Source organism: Opisthorchis viverrini (assembly GCF_000715545.1).
Source record: "Opisthorchis viverrini unplaced genomic scaffold opera_v5_437, whole genome shotgun sequence".
NCBI lineage: Eukaryota > Metazoa > Platyhelminthes > Trematoda > Opisthorchiida > Opisthorchiidae > Opisthorchis > Opisthorchis viverrini.
The window spans coordinates 99576-116170 of NW_008752100.1; the positions used below are offsets into that span (position 1 = coordinate 99576).

Sequence of the window (16595 nt, forward strand, 5' to 3'; positions counted from 1 at the left end):
GAGCCAGGCCAACCATGAGTCAACGTTCACCCTAAAGTGCCTGAAAAATGACCTTTCCGTGCAAATGGGTTATCCAATGGCTCTTGTCCGATACGGCAAGTCATACGATATGCGAAGAAAGACTACATCAAGGTCTGGGATTTTAATCGGAGCTCGGAATTCTCATGAGTTCCCATTAGTTGTTCTACGACGGCTAATAACTCAGCTAAGTTGCTTATATATTCTTGTACGACCTGGCTGTGGGTATTACTATGGGCCTCTCCCTCAAAGTTTTATCTCTGTCGAAATGATGTTTGAAACACTAATCAGCTGGTGCAAATCTGTCAACTGTTATAAGTTTAGGGGGGGGAATTACCACAGTCAGAGAACTTTCCGGTTGCTGTTTCCAGAATTTTCCAGTTGAGCTTGCGCAACCTTGAATCGCACTGATAAAAGTAATGAGATTCACTTGTCACCAAAAGTCCACGAAGCCTCAAAATTTCATGTACTTCTAGTTTCTTCTGTGTGTCTCTTCATTTTTGAGGTAAACGACGGTCTCACTGTTAAAGCTTTTCGTTTGATCCAAATGGCATAACTGAGTTTCCTGACCATTATGATTTGATGAGTTATTTATCCCTACCCATTTCAATCCTACCCATCTACAGTCTGCAGTTTCATCTTGGCCAACGCACGCATTGTTGACTATCCGATCGTTTATTGCAACGAGGGCTTCTCCAAACTGATTGGCTATAGTCGTGTGGACATTATGCAAAAAAGTGGTAACTGTGCCTACTTCTACGGAGAGCAGACCACGCAAGAGATGCGTGACCGACTGCTCAAAGCACTGGACACACAAACACCAGATCAGATTGAAATGTTATTTTACAAAAAGAACCGTGAGTTTGTTTATTCTTATCTCTGGAGAGGTGAAACCGGATGTCTGAAAGTTGGGATATGGTTTGTTCAATATGGTCTCAACACCTTTTTCTAGCTAAACAAAAGTTGAGTTCGCTGTGTTCGTCCGTTCACATGAGCAGATCTGAAATCTCCAACCAACTGAAGAGTAGTCCAACGAACTCTATTTTTAGTTTTCCGACCACTTTTGCTCATAAAAAGACTGGGGCTAATTTGTACCAAGAGAAATTAGAAGCGTTTGGGTTACCGGAGCTAATAATGGCTTCATGTGACTTAAATGACCAGATGCAAGTAGTATGTGGAAGGACAAGAAGGTGCGGTAGTCACGAAATCAGGCAATGGAGGAGATGTAAAACTCGACGAAACCACTTACTCTCTGGATCAGAAGTGAATTCTCTTCCGAGATATTCTTGATGGAATTTCCGAAGGCGCAGCGTGCCCAGACTCTGTGGACGAGGGGAGAAAATAGAGATACTTCTGAGTTGAATGGGGTAAACTGAGCTCGACGGATGATGGAACGCAAAACGATCTTATGAGAGGTGTTCAGTGTCTACACATGTCTCGAATTTTATTGAAATGCTGATCAATGTATGCAGATGACTTGTATGTACAGGGAGACTTGTGGCGTGAAAGCTTTACCAAAGGGCTATTTTTTCATTCAGGGCGTTCAACAAAATTGAATTTGGGCCGTCCACGGGTAGAGTGTAGAGAGTGTGGTCCAATGGGCTCCTTTAACATCTAAATGGCCAGCCTGAAACTGAACAACGGGCTTCGTCAGGACGTCAGTGGCTCAAAAATGGCAGTTTCCTTCGTTTTTTTGGTGATTAAACACCATCTGTGCGCTCGCGGGCGCAAGCCTTATTCACATTTTGTGGGTGATTGCGATATATAGTGTATTCGGCTCCGAACTTCAATTCTCGCGCAATAGTTCTCCATTTAGGTAACACAAGGCGCAAGCCTTATTCACATTTTGTGGGTGATTGCGATATATAGTGTATTCGGCTCCGAACTTCAATTCTCGCGCAATAGTTCTCCATTTAGGTAACACAAGTGCTCAGTCGAACTGAGCATGCATTTGGTCTTGCCCAAAATATGAGCTGATCTAATCCGACACGTGAGAGAGTCGTGATCGCACCACTTCACCGGCTTTCGGAATATTGGGTGGCTGGCTCCCTGAGTCCCTCTGCCGGCAGTCGGAAAGCACTCTTCAATGTACTGTCACTGAATAAACACTTGTTACGCTTCCGTGGTTTAGGGATCAGTCCTAATAAACTAGAAGCTGCCTGCCAGACAATCCTCACAGTGTTGTAAAGCACCGCTTTGTACATAAGTCGATTGGGATTCACGGAAGCAAGCGTTTATCCCAATTCTTCCAAACCATACTATTGGCAGTTTGCAATAATCTGATTGTCACGTGATCAAGTTCGGCGCGAATAGCCCCCACAGAGGCGACCTTTTCAAAAAAGACCCGGTTGTGATAATGTGGATAAATAAGATTTTTAAAAATCTACTTATTGTTTTGAAAGCATTCGACTGCGACTCTTTTGGAAAATGCGGTTGATCTTGGCATTTTACGTAAATCTGGGTGAAAAGCTGACTTGCTAAGAAGGAGAGCGTTCATTCCCGACCTACCCAAAAGCGTAGAACAATAAACTGGGGCCGCGTACTAAGAGTCTCATTGTATAGCACAAAACCAGAAATGAATATTGCATCCAACTGTCACGGGACGGGAAACAGGAGGGCTTTCTTTGAAATGAAAAATTGGTTTCTGGTAAATGTGATTGAAAATAAGATACCTGGGCCTTCATATCACATTGAAATAGATATCTTAGTACCGTTTCAGGGTAACACTGCTATTTGGAGCACGCTAATTTGTCAACAAGTTTGAGGTTAGCAGTCCGCCCAAGAAGTGCATACGTGTCCTCCGTGACTCGGTGACTTGCTCCGTCTCGTAGGGCTTGCAACTTTGTGAGAGGAAACAAGGTGAACTTTAGTTAAGAAGGCGTGAAGATGCTGTGATATTCAATATGGCCACAACCACTTGCACTGCGCATTTTTTTAAATCATCGCCCACCTTCATCCACAGGAAACTTAAACTGAAAGAAACACATTCATTAGTGTACTGTGACAGAGTCTGTGGAATTGTTAACCAGAATAGCTTTGTTTTTCAGCCTGCTGATCGAAGCTCATTTACCGTTACATCCTGTTGAAGTGCATAGGTAAACTATCACAGACCTGCAGTTTTTCAGGGCAACCGAGTCAAAGGGGGAACGATATTCGTAACTTAAAAAAGTAATCTTTAATTGTCTTGGAAGCACTACTCGTTACATTCGGCGATGTTGTTTCTTGATGTCGCGCATGACTCAAGTTGAACAAAGGCGCCAGAGTTTCCAAAATTCGTTGATCAGCTACCCCGCTGGAATTTTATTTTTGCAGCTACGGAGTTTATAAGAAATTTGTAAGCGTAAGGCGTCCGAAGTATGACTCTACACACCATAGAGGCGAACCCGATTCGAAAACGAGGGATTATTAACGACGCTCATTTGCAGGTGGGTTGTTCAGAAGATTCCTGGTCCACCAGTAAGAGATTGACGTCAAAGCTTACTGGTGTCAAGAGCTCACGATCGTCGCCAGTGGTGAAGAAATTTCGCTTTCGCTTATTACACAAAACAGACTGTCGGGCTGGTATATTCGCTAATTTCAGGATCATTCCTTGCTGACAGAGTCGGTGCAGAATTTTCTGACAAAAGGCAGCCATCTCCACAATCATGGACTATACAAGGAGTGTATACTGTTTGATGCCCTCTGATTTTTTTAGTTTCCTCGAAGTTGTTTTTACATCCCTCCATAATGATTATTGTACAATGATTATCGCGCAACCCTGTCGAATCCCTGGTAGCTACGGACTAACTGAAAAAATTGCCCGCCCCCTTCTTCTGAACCACATCGGCGTTATAGAACAAAAAAATTCACAATTGGACTAGCAAGTATAACATCGCAACGTCATTGCTAGTATGATGTCACTTCTAGTTCCCTGTTGGGTTAGACTCCTCAAATCACTGTTTAGACAACCTTCCTCTTTGTACATGATCAGTTGATCGTTGATATGTCAGTTACGCTTGGAAGTTAGCTTGCACTAAACGAGCTGATGCCATCAATGCGTGGCTGAATAAGTCACCGATAATGTGAGCTCAATTGGTGACGAAACGTTTTCACAGTCTGACTGTCGAGTTCGGAGAACGGATCTACGACCGAATGCAACTGAGCTAGCAATATCCTGATGCCTCTGCAACAGTCTGATTTGTATTTTCCACGTCGTCTTGTTTCTTGTAACCACCAAGTTATGCCTTCAAAACCGTACCTGCTGAATCAGATTCAGCTGCTGATCTTCAAGTATTCATTGAAAATTTCTCTTCTCCTCTCTTTTCTCTCTTTTTTCTCTCTTTATCAGATTCACCCTTGTGGCTTCTGGTTTGCATCTCTCCGGTCCGGAACGAACAGGAAGAAGTCGTTCTGTTTCTGCTAGCCTTTCGTGACATCACGATGCTGAAAACCCCATTCGAGGATGAGGAGTCGGCCAAAGGTGAGCTGGAACCGAGTTGCACGTGGAATTTCTTTATGGGGAGCAAGAGCTATGGGAAATGAACTAATCAGATTTTGGATGTATCTGAGTGGACAGGGTATCTCAGCTCTTTGTCTACCTCTAATTAGAGAATAGCCGTTTTGTGTGACACTCCATTCTGAACAATCGTCCCACATTCAGTTTAAACTGTGAACGTAAACCAAGATAAATTTATCCCATAGATCGAAGAGTTGGTACAAAACTCATGAAAACGGCGGGGGCTCTATTACCCGTAATTTCTCGAGAATTATGAGTTGGAGATCTTGGTGGTTAACAATGGATGAGTCTGATTCCCGGTCATGTGTAGAAAGGTGGACCTAAGTGATGAATGACTTTCAGCGAACACAGAGATCTTTTGAATAGGTTGGTGTTTTCTTTGTTGAACAATGTGAACCGTTTATGGCCATCGGAATAGACTTGTTTGACTGTAAGGGACTGGGCAAAAGCCAGTGTTTATCCTGCCTCGCGATGTTATATTTAATTATTTTAATTAATAATTAATTAATTAATTAATCGATTAATGAATTTTCCTGTTCGCTCTTTTGTTTTTGTTTTATTATTTTACTGCAAAATGCAGTTGGCGAGATTGTCCATCAGAACGAGGCAGAACAAAAAGATGTAATCTCCTAGTAGAATCTTAGAATATTACTGGGAATCCACGGAGAACAGAAAGGCACAATTTCGTACTCGGGATGAATTTTTTTGTCATACAAGAGACCTCAAAAACGTTTGTTCGAAACGGTAATCAGTGTCGTCAGTATTTTTAATTAGAGTCCGCGGCGAATAACTGAATATTTTGGGCGGATCGTCCGTGATGGTGAGACAAGTGACATGGTGAAGGACGTTACGCTTCACTTGAAGCACTCACCTGGAAAGTTCACAGTCATATTGGTTTCTTTCCCTTTAGACGAATTTTGCGACTCATTCCGTTGTGCGCACACCTGGTCGTGCGTGTGTTCCCACGCGTTTGCGTGTCCGCATAAAACAGTGAACCTTGATCACTTTGGGTGGTCACTTGAGCACACGGAAGTAGCGAGAACATTCAGCTCTAGAATCTGTCGTCGCAAGGTCCTATGTTAAGTCGAAGGTAGTATTCATCGAAAAGGGAACATCTCCACCAATATCAAGATCGTTGCTAATGCGATTTCGTCTTGCTCGTGAAATTTTGAAATGCCTAGATGCTCTATACAGCTGCTTCATCCTTATTAGGATGTGCGATTAATATCGCACATCTCACAGAAGCCCTAGAACCGGTGACCTCCAGGCTAACAGTGTGAGCACACAAACGTTCGACCACGAACGAGTGAAGAACAGTGTGATCATCTTGCATACTTGGCTCATGTCGAAATCTCGAATGTTTCAACTACTAGCCACAAGGTTGAGGAATCGGGACACAGTAGAGCTCCAGTAAGGAGAAAAAGCTGAACAGTATTAATCGGCTTTCTAGCACAGACTGGCTTCATGTTCACAACAAAGTCTCATAAAGGAAACTACTAACAAGGCTGCTGAAAACGCTTCGACAGCTCACAATCGGTTTCGCCCTTCTTCGGGCTCATCAGGTAGGCGCAGTCCCCGACTTTCTGGCAACCTTATTTTCTACTTGAACCAAAATTGGACTGTTTTCGAGAATAAGATAAACGAGAGATTCAGTTGAGTCTCTTTGGAACAAAGTCTCATTTAAAACATCAAGGTCTTCTACCAAGTGAGCAAGTGCGGATCGAATGTACTGCCAGAATTAGACATCTGTTTCCAGGGCAGTCTTACGACTGCCCACGATTGCGCATTAATCCCGATAAACGTACGTTCGCTATCCACTACTTTTCTACACATCGTAGAGTTAAGGTGGGTATCTCACCTACGCACAAATCGTGGCAGGAATATTTTATTATCTGCTCAGGAGCACATTTTTAGGAAATTTTTTCTGTGACGAGAAAAATTATTCGGAAAGCGGTTAGACAACTCCGTGTTTTATCAAGTCGAAAAGGTGTTGGAACGAATCAGAGTGAAGTCATTGTTCCGGAACGAAAGTTTAGAGGTACGAAGCCCTATTCACTCACGGTTGTTCCATATTATCCATGGGATACGTTAGAGCTCGTCACCGACCTTCACACGGTGGACTGACGATTTTGCGCATCACTTTGAGGGCTTACTTTTCATGCTGCTTCTGAACAGTTTTTCACCGTTGAGCTTTCATCTGTGCTCTCAAGTAACCTTTTGAACTAGTGGTCTGCACGTTTTCTCATGCAAAATTCAACATAACTTGAACCCTGCAGATGAAGTCAATTTGTTTTCAGAAGATAAGGGGCACTCTACAGTTGCTTCACTCTTCCTGGAAATCATCGTCAGTGCGCATCTCATGAATTTCCAAGGCGAATCGAATCCAGAACCTCGCGGATAAACCGTTTGTCAACGAGCAACCGATTGTCGGTGCGATTGTGACGGAATCAGGCGGAGTATGCTGCCGCCCATAGTTCGGTCACGCGATTCCGACCACGTGATCCCATGTTGACTAATACATCAATTGATGACATGTCAGATGGGGTATCCGAACTAGCTTGCCAACTGACTTTTATGATTGTGTTAGTCAGTCTATTTACGCGAGAACCACGTCACTAGCCTGAGTTGAAACGAGCGTTCCATTAGAATGTTGAGGTCGAAATGGGATCTATATCATGTGTACTTGCAGTTTTCTTTACCTTGGGAAACCGAATTAACCCGAATGAATGGGGGGCTAACTGGTCCCGTTTGACAGCTTAGTAGTTCACTGGAAAGAAAGTACGGATCTACCACGCAGTCGGATGAAAACAAGGTCAAGTAAATGCAAAGCAATCTGCTTGATTAGTATTTCGCGAGAAGTTTAGGCAGATGTGCATAAAACGTTTAGCATAGCCGTTTTCCATCAACGTTTCTCAAGAGTAAGAAGTTAAAAATTAAAATACAGCAAGAGTTATTGACCTTAAAAATGGAAACCCGCGTCTTTGAGTTTCTTGTTCTTCTGTTTCGTAACCAGGTTTGAGCAAGTTTGCGCGACTAGCTCGTTCGGTCACTCGGAACCGTTCCACATTACAGCAGCTTTCCGCCCCACACGCAGCACCATCAAACGCCAGTGAGCTAGTACAATCCAATCGGCTGCTTGTACCCAACTCAACTGCACTGAGTGGATCTCGGTCGCCCCTGAGTTCGAGTACCAGTGGTAACACTTTTTGCCACAGCTTCAACGCCAGCATGAGCGGTTTTCGCCTTCACGAATCCACTCGATCCGACCCAGAAAAGGGAGTTATGGTAAGTGGTTGGGTTTTATTCTGTTTCCTTGTTTGCCAAGATATCAAGCGGATCAGATTGCTTGAGTGGGTAGAACTGGGCATCTCTAAGGTTCCAGTGAGCACGTTGGATAACCAGACTACATGCTGTGACTAATGTTCGAAAAACCGTTCGTGTTATAATTACTCCTGACTGTATTTGGCGCCCGATGACTCAAATCGTTTCTAGGTCAAGGTACTCCTTGACCGGTTTGATGAACTGAAACACATCAGTTCCCACCGAAGTTGACCTACTGCAAATTCGATCCGTTGCCACAATGGCTGTTGATCCGATTGCCGTGAATGAATGCTACTCTCATTGTTGTCTGTCACTGTTGCCGGTTTCTTCTGGTGTTCTTTTAGCTTGCAAGATCTACTTCTGGTACACCGGAAAGCCACAAAGTCAGTAAAACGGAAAGTTCGCTCTGAACAACAAACGCGAGCACCTCGAGAAATAACAAATGATTCTTAAAGTGTACGGGTTTCGTAGAAGAGCAGGTTGTGCAATACAGAGTACAACATTCTCTCATGCACTTCAAAACAAAACCACAATTAACAGATGGAGTTTGGGGTTCGAGCGTAGGGGAGAGCTGAATCCACACTGACATATTTCTGACATTCCATCCACCCCGAAGGTTATCCAATTTAGAAGAACAGTGTTCAAAGCATCTGAGATTCTGAAGCAAGTTAACTCAGTGTGCAAAAGGTCAGTGGTCTGGATTGTGTTCAGCATAAAAACATCCCATTCCGCGTGCAAATAGGAAAACTCGACGGTAATACGCAGATGGAGGATGATATGTCTGTTCGTCTATCCTAATCAAAATTCTAACAAGACAGCTTAGCTGAAGAATTCATGTTCCTGGTGGTTGATCGGATGGCAGTTGATTTGCTCGCCGAGCTTTGTAATTGGCTTGCAAACCTTTCGTCCCCAGTCGAGCAGACATCGTCAGTGCGCAGCTGAATAGGTGCTTGCTCCGTGCCTAGCTGCGTTAAGGTAATTTTTTGTAGATTATCTAATATCCTATTGATGACGTAGCCCTGTGCGGAAGGAACTACGCATGTGTGTTAATCCCATAGTTTCGAAAAACGGATGTGATGAAGTTCCTCGCAGTGTCTGGTTCTCTAGCACAACCAGCTGGGATTTGTCTCCGTAGTTCGGCAAAGTTTTAGGGTGAATTTTTAAATAAGACTTGTCTCCGACCTGTGAAGTCATAAAATTCAACCCACTCATCGACAGACCGATGATCATGGCCTAAACTAAACAAAAGCCCCCCTGGGAATTCTTGTAAATTTTGAGGAAACGTACGGAAGATTTACCATGCTGCAGCCAGATTTAGTGCAAATCTCGGGCAGAAGGAATCTCTTCAACAGGTTGATGCCTTTGTTGCTGTAGCCTCAAATTTTCGATTCCAAAAGTTAGCAGTCTCCGAAGTTAACTTTTTGAAATCTAACTTCGACGTCATCGTACAATCAACATATTCGCTCGGTGCAACTCAAAATCTTGTACAATTCTTATCAGGTCAGGAGCAACCCATAGGTTTAACTCAATTCAGTGGATCAATACCACTGAACACTACAATCCCTAATGGAGATTTTGTCCCGTTAGTGAAGTTAATCTGTTAGCAATGTTGTCGAATGTAGGTAGCTCGGGTGCGCTGTTTGGTTGTTGGTCTGTTCGCCGGGCTTGGCAGTTGGATTGCAAAGGTTTCATCACCAATCGAGGTGACATCGTCAGTCGCTCAACCCTGCACTGACGATGTCACCTCGATGGGTGATGAAACGTTTACAATCCAACTGCCAAGCTTGGCGAACAGACCAACAACCAAATTAATTTGTGTTGAAAATTCGAGGGGCACTGCACGACCATTTGGTTCTTGTTTGGGAGTCATCAGGAAGGAGTACCTCACTAAACTCAGAGAGCTCAATTGAAGTAACTTTACTTGGATGGTTAGGTCAGCTGGTGACAATTGAGTGTTTCCCCTGGCCGGGAGGTCACGCGCCTGAAAGCCTCCGGATTTCATGAGATACACACTGCTGACGATTCCCTAAAAGATGAAATAACCGGGTAGTGCTCCTCCGCTCTTCATTGACAGACGGAGTCTCGCTTAACCGGTCCCCTTACATCATGAATGATAAGTGTCTCGTTCGGAGATCTTTGAAGACATCGTCACTAAGACCATACTAGTAACCAATAGCAGAATAGACCTGAAGTACTAAAAAAGAACAATACATCCTGGCACATTCTGGCAGAGTTTGCTCTGCGTCATTTCGCACAGCAACCGCAACTAGGCAGGTAGCCTTCGTTCTTGACAATAGCAAGCATGTGATGGAATTCCGGTCAAAATATTGGTCAGTAACTGACTCTCCACATCTGAGATTATTCGTGGGCCGTTGACGATAGCCGTAGAGTAACTCTGAGGTCCTTGTTAGCCCAGGCGACTTATAGCGCTAAAGGAGTAAAAACGTTTTCAAAAAGAGTGTAACCAGTTGCTACGTGACAGTTTTTGGACACATTATTCCGAGTGTTCACACCCAGTAATGTACTTGTAAGTTAAGGCTGTAGAGGTCATGATACTGTGGGCGAATACTTGTACACTAAAACCCACATCTCACAGGTCACTAGTATCGGACGGTCACCTGAAGCAGTTGTTTTCACATACATACATACACACATAGTTGGTTTTGACAAAAGACTGCTGAATTCTGCTAAATCTCTCGATTATGCTGGTCGCAATATGTCGAATTCTGTCAAATGTGGGAAACTTGGGGAGCTTGGAGCTTCAAAAAGAGAGGGAGAACCAGTCGCGGACTGTCGAAGAATTTTTGGCAACCTAGTGCGTAACGTGTTGCGCCTAGACAGACCCAAATGCGCTTTTGCGCTTGCTGCCAAAACTGGGAGCTTGACTTCAGCCGATTTCGCTACGTCAGGGACCAAGAAGAGTGTTTGCTACTCGTGCAACGGTCGACTGTCATTTATTTTTGAACAGAATGGTCACAAACATAAGAAGTCAATGCAAGCGACGAATGCGAAAGGGTAACAGTAGAATATGAGATAAAATAGAGAAACGTCTCGTTGGAATCCGTGCCGAAAACAGTTTTAGTCAGATGAGATGAATCCCAACGTATGTAGACATTTTGGTATGGTAACACGCGTCTAAAAACCAACAACTAAAGAAAGGACAAACCATGTTGAACGCTGTGCAAGCCACGGTAAGCGCTAGCCTAATCAAGACTCGCACAGTGGCACAAGATGTCCATCATACTGAGATTATATGGCAAAAATGTCCACTCATTTCCATGTGCCACGCATAAAATCGTCGTACGTACCCAGAGAGCCCCCAATGGCAAGCAAACGCAAGTCACTGACTGTGACCCCTGGAAGTCCCAGTTCAATAGCAGTGTTGGCGGATTGAGGAAAGCAGATCCCTCGCTCGATGCTGATCATCGGTTGGTGGACCAAAAAGCCGACATCACAACCGATTGCACGTAGGGCTGAGATTATGGCGAGGGAATATTCATCAGCATCATACTTCTGCTTCCTCTCATTCCACGCAGTCACCCCGCGGAGACTATGCTGACGTCTAATACATTTGCGCGGCGACACCGAACAGCGATTAGGTCAGGTTTGATGAAGGACGCCAAAGTAGATGCTCGAGTACCGGTCTACACCACATACCACACTGTATACTAATACATATGCAAATAGTGTCTGGCAAGGTGTCACGAATCCATTGTGTGGAAATTGAGGAACCGCTTTTCACTACTTGGTCATTTTCGGCCAATATTCGAAGACCATCCAGAAGAGTTCAACAGAAAGCTTCAGAATGTCCAGGTTTCAAAAACTCTGTGCAAATGAGATTTTCAATCACGCGTCTGACAGCACATGACTGCTCAACTCAACAACCGAAGGTCGTAATTTAAAAAAACGCTGTGCCCCTGCGTTCCGGATCCCTGTCAATAAAAATGTTCACAGTGCGATGATATTAACTGGCTTGTGAGCAATTTTCGAAATATCGATTGGGAGAAACACCATCACACTTAGTTCCGGAGTGGTGACAACGTTACGCTGGATATCGTATGGGTTGATATCCGGAAAGATAGATGTCCTCATTTCAGATGACGAGGTATTCGACACTGAGAAACATTGTTATGTAGTTATGAACTGTTGATCGTTTTGACTAGGTAGAATAAGATGATACGCCTATTGTCTTTGTTAGCAATATATACGGTTAAAATCAACAACATAGGAAGATCTGAAAGTATCTCCGTTCCCAGGCCACAGGTAAGCATCAGAAGGTGGTGAAATGGGGATGTGAACAAGGCGTCTGCCTTGTCCCCGCCGCAGAGCCACGAAAAGATATTGCAACAGTTCTTTCAATATTCACCGACGATATCAGTCTTCATAGCCGAATTTGTCTTTATAAAGTCGGCTTTTAGCTGAAAATGGTGCGAGTGTAATGCAGTCTGTATGCGAGTCAATGCGAAGCAAACGTCAAAGTCTGCATAGTTTGATGATTTGCTCCTGGAATTTTTCTGGTTCATTGTGGCAAGCAACCTTACAATGAACACACTCGACGTCGTTTTTCATTTGAAGAGGGTGCTGGTGAGAATATCCCTAATTGAGGATTTCGACTGCAGGGTCTTCACCCCTGAATAACCTGCTTCTTATTACGCTAACATTGTGATTTCCAGAGCGCAAATCTCGCTCACCTACGTAGCTCTTGTACGCAACCCAGTGGCATTTGAAAAATTGAGAGAACCTCACTTGTCGGAATGGTTCCTCTCACCCTTTCGTGAGCAAATAAAAATCGTAATTAGTCTATCTTACTCAACAAGTCAATTAAGTTTTGTTTTTCTCGATCCACTTGTGATCTCATTCCTTAGGCAAGTGGGTAGACAGTAAAGTTTGTTTACAAATATATTGAAATGGGAACTTCTTCAAACAAGTGCGTGCCACTTCGAATATTCATTCTCTCATTACCTCCCTCGATGGGTTTTCGGAAGTTAACTCATCCTCTAAGTGAAGGATGAACCTGAGTTGCTTGGACAGAGCCCGAAACTGAAATTTTCTAATTAGTCTAAGTGCTAACACTCGAGTCTGGGGGAGAGCTTTAGTGACACAAAAACTAGTTGATTTTGCGCCTGCGTACCAGCCAACCTTTTCGCAAAACCGAAGATGGTGGCTACACTTTTAAGTTTCCAGTGGGACACAACCAGAGGGATGCTTTGTGCACTGGTTGGTTATTATAAGAAAAGGTTCTACGTCACAAGTGGTACAGAAACTTGCCAACTTAGTGACTGAACTAACAAGATTTATCCAATAGCTTTGGCTACGTGCAAAGCGCCATTCCGTGGAAGGTTTCAAAATCAATACCCCACATGGGGGCAACACAACTGAGAATCATCATCTTCGAGATCATGACATTAGTGCTCAACACCGATGCTTCTCTGGCATCGCCGGGCACCAAAACAGAGACCCGTGATGCGGCGACGTACTATGACGAGACTACTTCCCAAGTTCCCAATAATCAAAATCTTTCCGGTGGTATAACCTAGTCCGTAGTTCTTACTCAAGTTTTGGTGGATGAGTTCCTTATAGCTAAGGAAAAATAGGCTGACGAAGAGTGTGCAGAATTTTCATAAAAGGAGCTACTCATAAGGTTGCTGAAAACTCTTCGACAGCTCACGATCGGTTTCGGCCTTCTTGTGGCTCATCAGGTAGGCGCGGTCCCAGAATTTCCGTCAACCTTATGTTCTACTTGAACCCAAATTGGACCGTTTTCGAGAAATACACTCATTTGCAGAATTATCAACTTGCGCCAGTGTGGAGGAATCACAAATGTTGAAAGGTTTTCGATGGATCCGATTCATCACACGTGAAAGACAATCACGTATGAACGGAATTTCATCAGATTTCTTTAAAAATCCAACAAAAATACTACTCCTACCAGTCATCACCAGAGGAAAGTTCTCTCGGTTTTAATTCTTCTGGCCTGGAGTGAGATCAGGAACAACTGTTAGTTTTAATCTGGAAAGTGACCACCGCAGAAATCAACTTAAATCTGGTCAGATTTCATAATAGACACTGCAGGATTAATGGTGTCACACCCTGTCTAAATTTGAATTAGTCACGCTGCTGCCCAGCCACCCTCCGCTGGATCGTGTAGCATTCTGCAAAGTCACGGGTTCGAGTTGTCCCACAACGTGTGAAGTGTTGACGATACCTAACGAACATAGACAACAATAAAATGTTGCTACTCTTTGCGAAAAGGGTCTGGTTTTACCAAGAAACTCAGACGAATCCCAGCCGAATTTTCGTCCATCGTAAGTTTCAACGGAATTCATTTTGCAAAACGGCTTCGTGCTTCACCTGGCACGATATCCTAGATTTCCGAAGTTGGGGAATTATCAGGAAGGTCAGATTCCTGCAAGCAACCACTGAGTGCATGAAATCTACTGAGACCCCCAAATCCGCTATGTGCTGACCAGACGGGCAACTCCCGCTCAATATGCAGCGCTTCACAGCACGGTTCGATGAAGCTCAGCAGTTAAGTTGTAATCCAGCCATCGAATTCCGCACTCGAGAAAAATGGTTGAAAGACATCCGTGGGGCTTCTTTCAGCTCAAAAGAAAACTGTACACCGAAGAGAGGCAACAACTACATAAGTGAACCATTCGGAACACTGACTAATGATAACAACCAAAGTACTTGTAAGCTCACAACCAAATCGCAATTTCGATGAGAAATGAAATAAATTCATCTTAATTGTCAACAGAATATTAAAAAACATCCAATTTCCAAGATATCCCGTACATCCTGGGCTTCCGACGGGATAATTTTATAATGTTCATGGAGTCACAGTGCAGACTCAGGTATTTCTCAATTGCGCACTTTTTTTAATTTTGGTCATTCAATCATGTCAATCATCTCGACAAAATCCAACCCCAAATGGATGTCCGATAAGTACGACCCTGCTCAATACGAAACCCTCATTTCTTTGAGATTCCTGAAAGCTGAGTGTGTCTGGAACCTAGAGAATTTCCTCAAAATTACTGCCCAATTCTGAGTCCACCCCTGGCGCTTCATTTGAGGCAGGAACATTGAAAAATGTGCAATCGCATTCACTACTGTGAGTTAGGTATGCGACAAAACATCCCTATCCCACATGCTTTAGCCAGTTCGAATTTCGATGCCACACTGAGTACGTTTTTACGTTATCTCACCCATGGGAAAACGTTGTGGATTCGTCCGGAAGATAAACCAACTCAGAGTTCCACTCAAACTGTGGGTAACATGAGTTTCGACAATTTCCCACCACTTTTATGATGCCGCGTCCAAAAGACTTCAGTAGATTGTGTGGCCACACGAATAACAGTCGATTGTTGCCTATTCAACCGGGCATTTCGTTCTGTTAGATTGTAACAATATGGATGAGAAATGCTTGACACGTTACAATCATTGTTTTAGCTGCCTAGCAACGTTTCGTCAAGCTTGTGTGGAATAATTTTCGAATACTTTTATCGTTTTCAGTGCCACTGTCACTACTACACCGAGAATTGGGAACAAATGCATTTTCTGTTTCATTATCAATCGAAAATTCATCTGCTTAATTGTTGGATACATATGATTCTTGCTACAAAGAATAACCCACTGATTTGGGGTGATTTTTTGCAAGCTGTAATCAATATGTAGTCAGGACACAGGCAATCCAATCACGGACCTTATTCTTGTATATTTTTCATTCGGCTGGTCACTGACAGGAAACGTCCGCTGATGTACAGGAATCCTTCGATATCCGATATCCTCACGATATCCTTCGTGAGGCAACCGACATTGCATACAGATATTTTTATACCTTTAGTATTCGTAACTAATTCAGCGATGAAGTGACTTCTCAGTCAGCTGATTGACTGGCATACGAATCAAACTCCTGCCTAATTGATTTGCCTGAAGTCGAAAACGTGACTCCATACAGGCTCTTGCTGGCGATGTAGACCCCGTGCAACAAAATCGGGGACTAACAACAAGAAGGGACTAGTGTTTCATCTTTGGTGTGCCTGAACGTGACGTGGTAGTGAACTTCCATCTGAACAGCTGATTTACTCGCTCCCTATTGAGCATAAAATCACAATTTTCATGAGCCTTTTGCATTCACAAATATTGGAAGTTCATATGCTCTCGGGGCGTCGGACAATCGTCGAGGTTGGCAGATCTTTTCACGGAAGGTAAATATTTCCAAAGTGTATGCGGATTTTATCATTATGGAGAATTTCCTGATGTCCCGAGCTGGAATTTCCGTCTTTAGGTGGTTCTGGATGAGCCGTATCTAGTGGCCAGACAGCCGGAGGCAGACTCTATTACCCCGATATTTTAGAGGGCTTAGTTTACTTTTAATCTGTCCACAATGTGCAGAAATTTCAACTGAGTTCAGTAAACTACTATCCGCACATGTTATCCCATAATGTTCAGATTTTGCCGTCATACTGACACCAGAGCATTCACACATATGCCTGCTATTCAGGACAAGACTGCTTCTGCCTTTCGCTGTTCGATATCAAGCTCTGGGTCTTCGAATAGATTGCTATCGACATAGCAAAACTGTTATCAGCACAGTCTCGCGTGAACCTCGATGTGAATACTGACCTATTAAGCTGAATTTTCGTTCCGGCTAGTGGAGGACTTATTTTCAAAACACATGCATTAAGCAAGACGCCACTTATCCAAAGCAGTAATCACCGAGGCAGTTTCGAGTTCAGCTAATCCGTCACAGGAGAGAAAC

The 16595-nt window shown here is 43.6% G+C and overlaps 1 protein-coding gene across 1 annotated transcript; it reads left to right on the top strand.

Annotated features, from left to right (window-relative positions):
- Nucleotides 1-644: 644 nt before the first annotated feature.
- On the top strand, nt 645-6168 carry T265_15326 (hypothetical protein; the record flags this gene model as incomplete). The annotated part of the gene is made up of 4 exons (XM_009177600.1): nt 645-875; nt 4346-4477; nt 5726-5789; nt 5969-6168. Coding segments are annotated over 4 exons (624 nt in total), but the record flags the coding sequence as incomplete, so codon positions are not given.
- Between the last annotated feature and the right edge of the window lie 10427 nt (nt 6169-16595).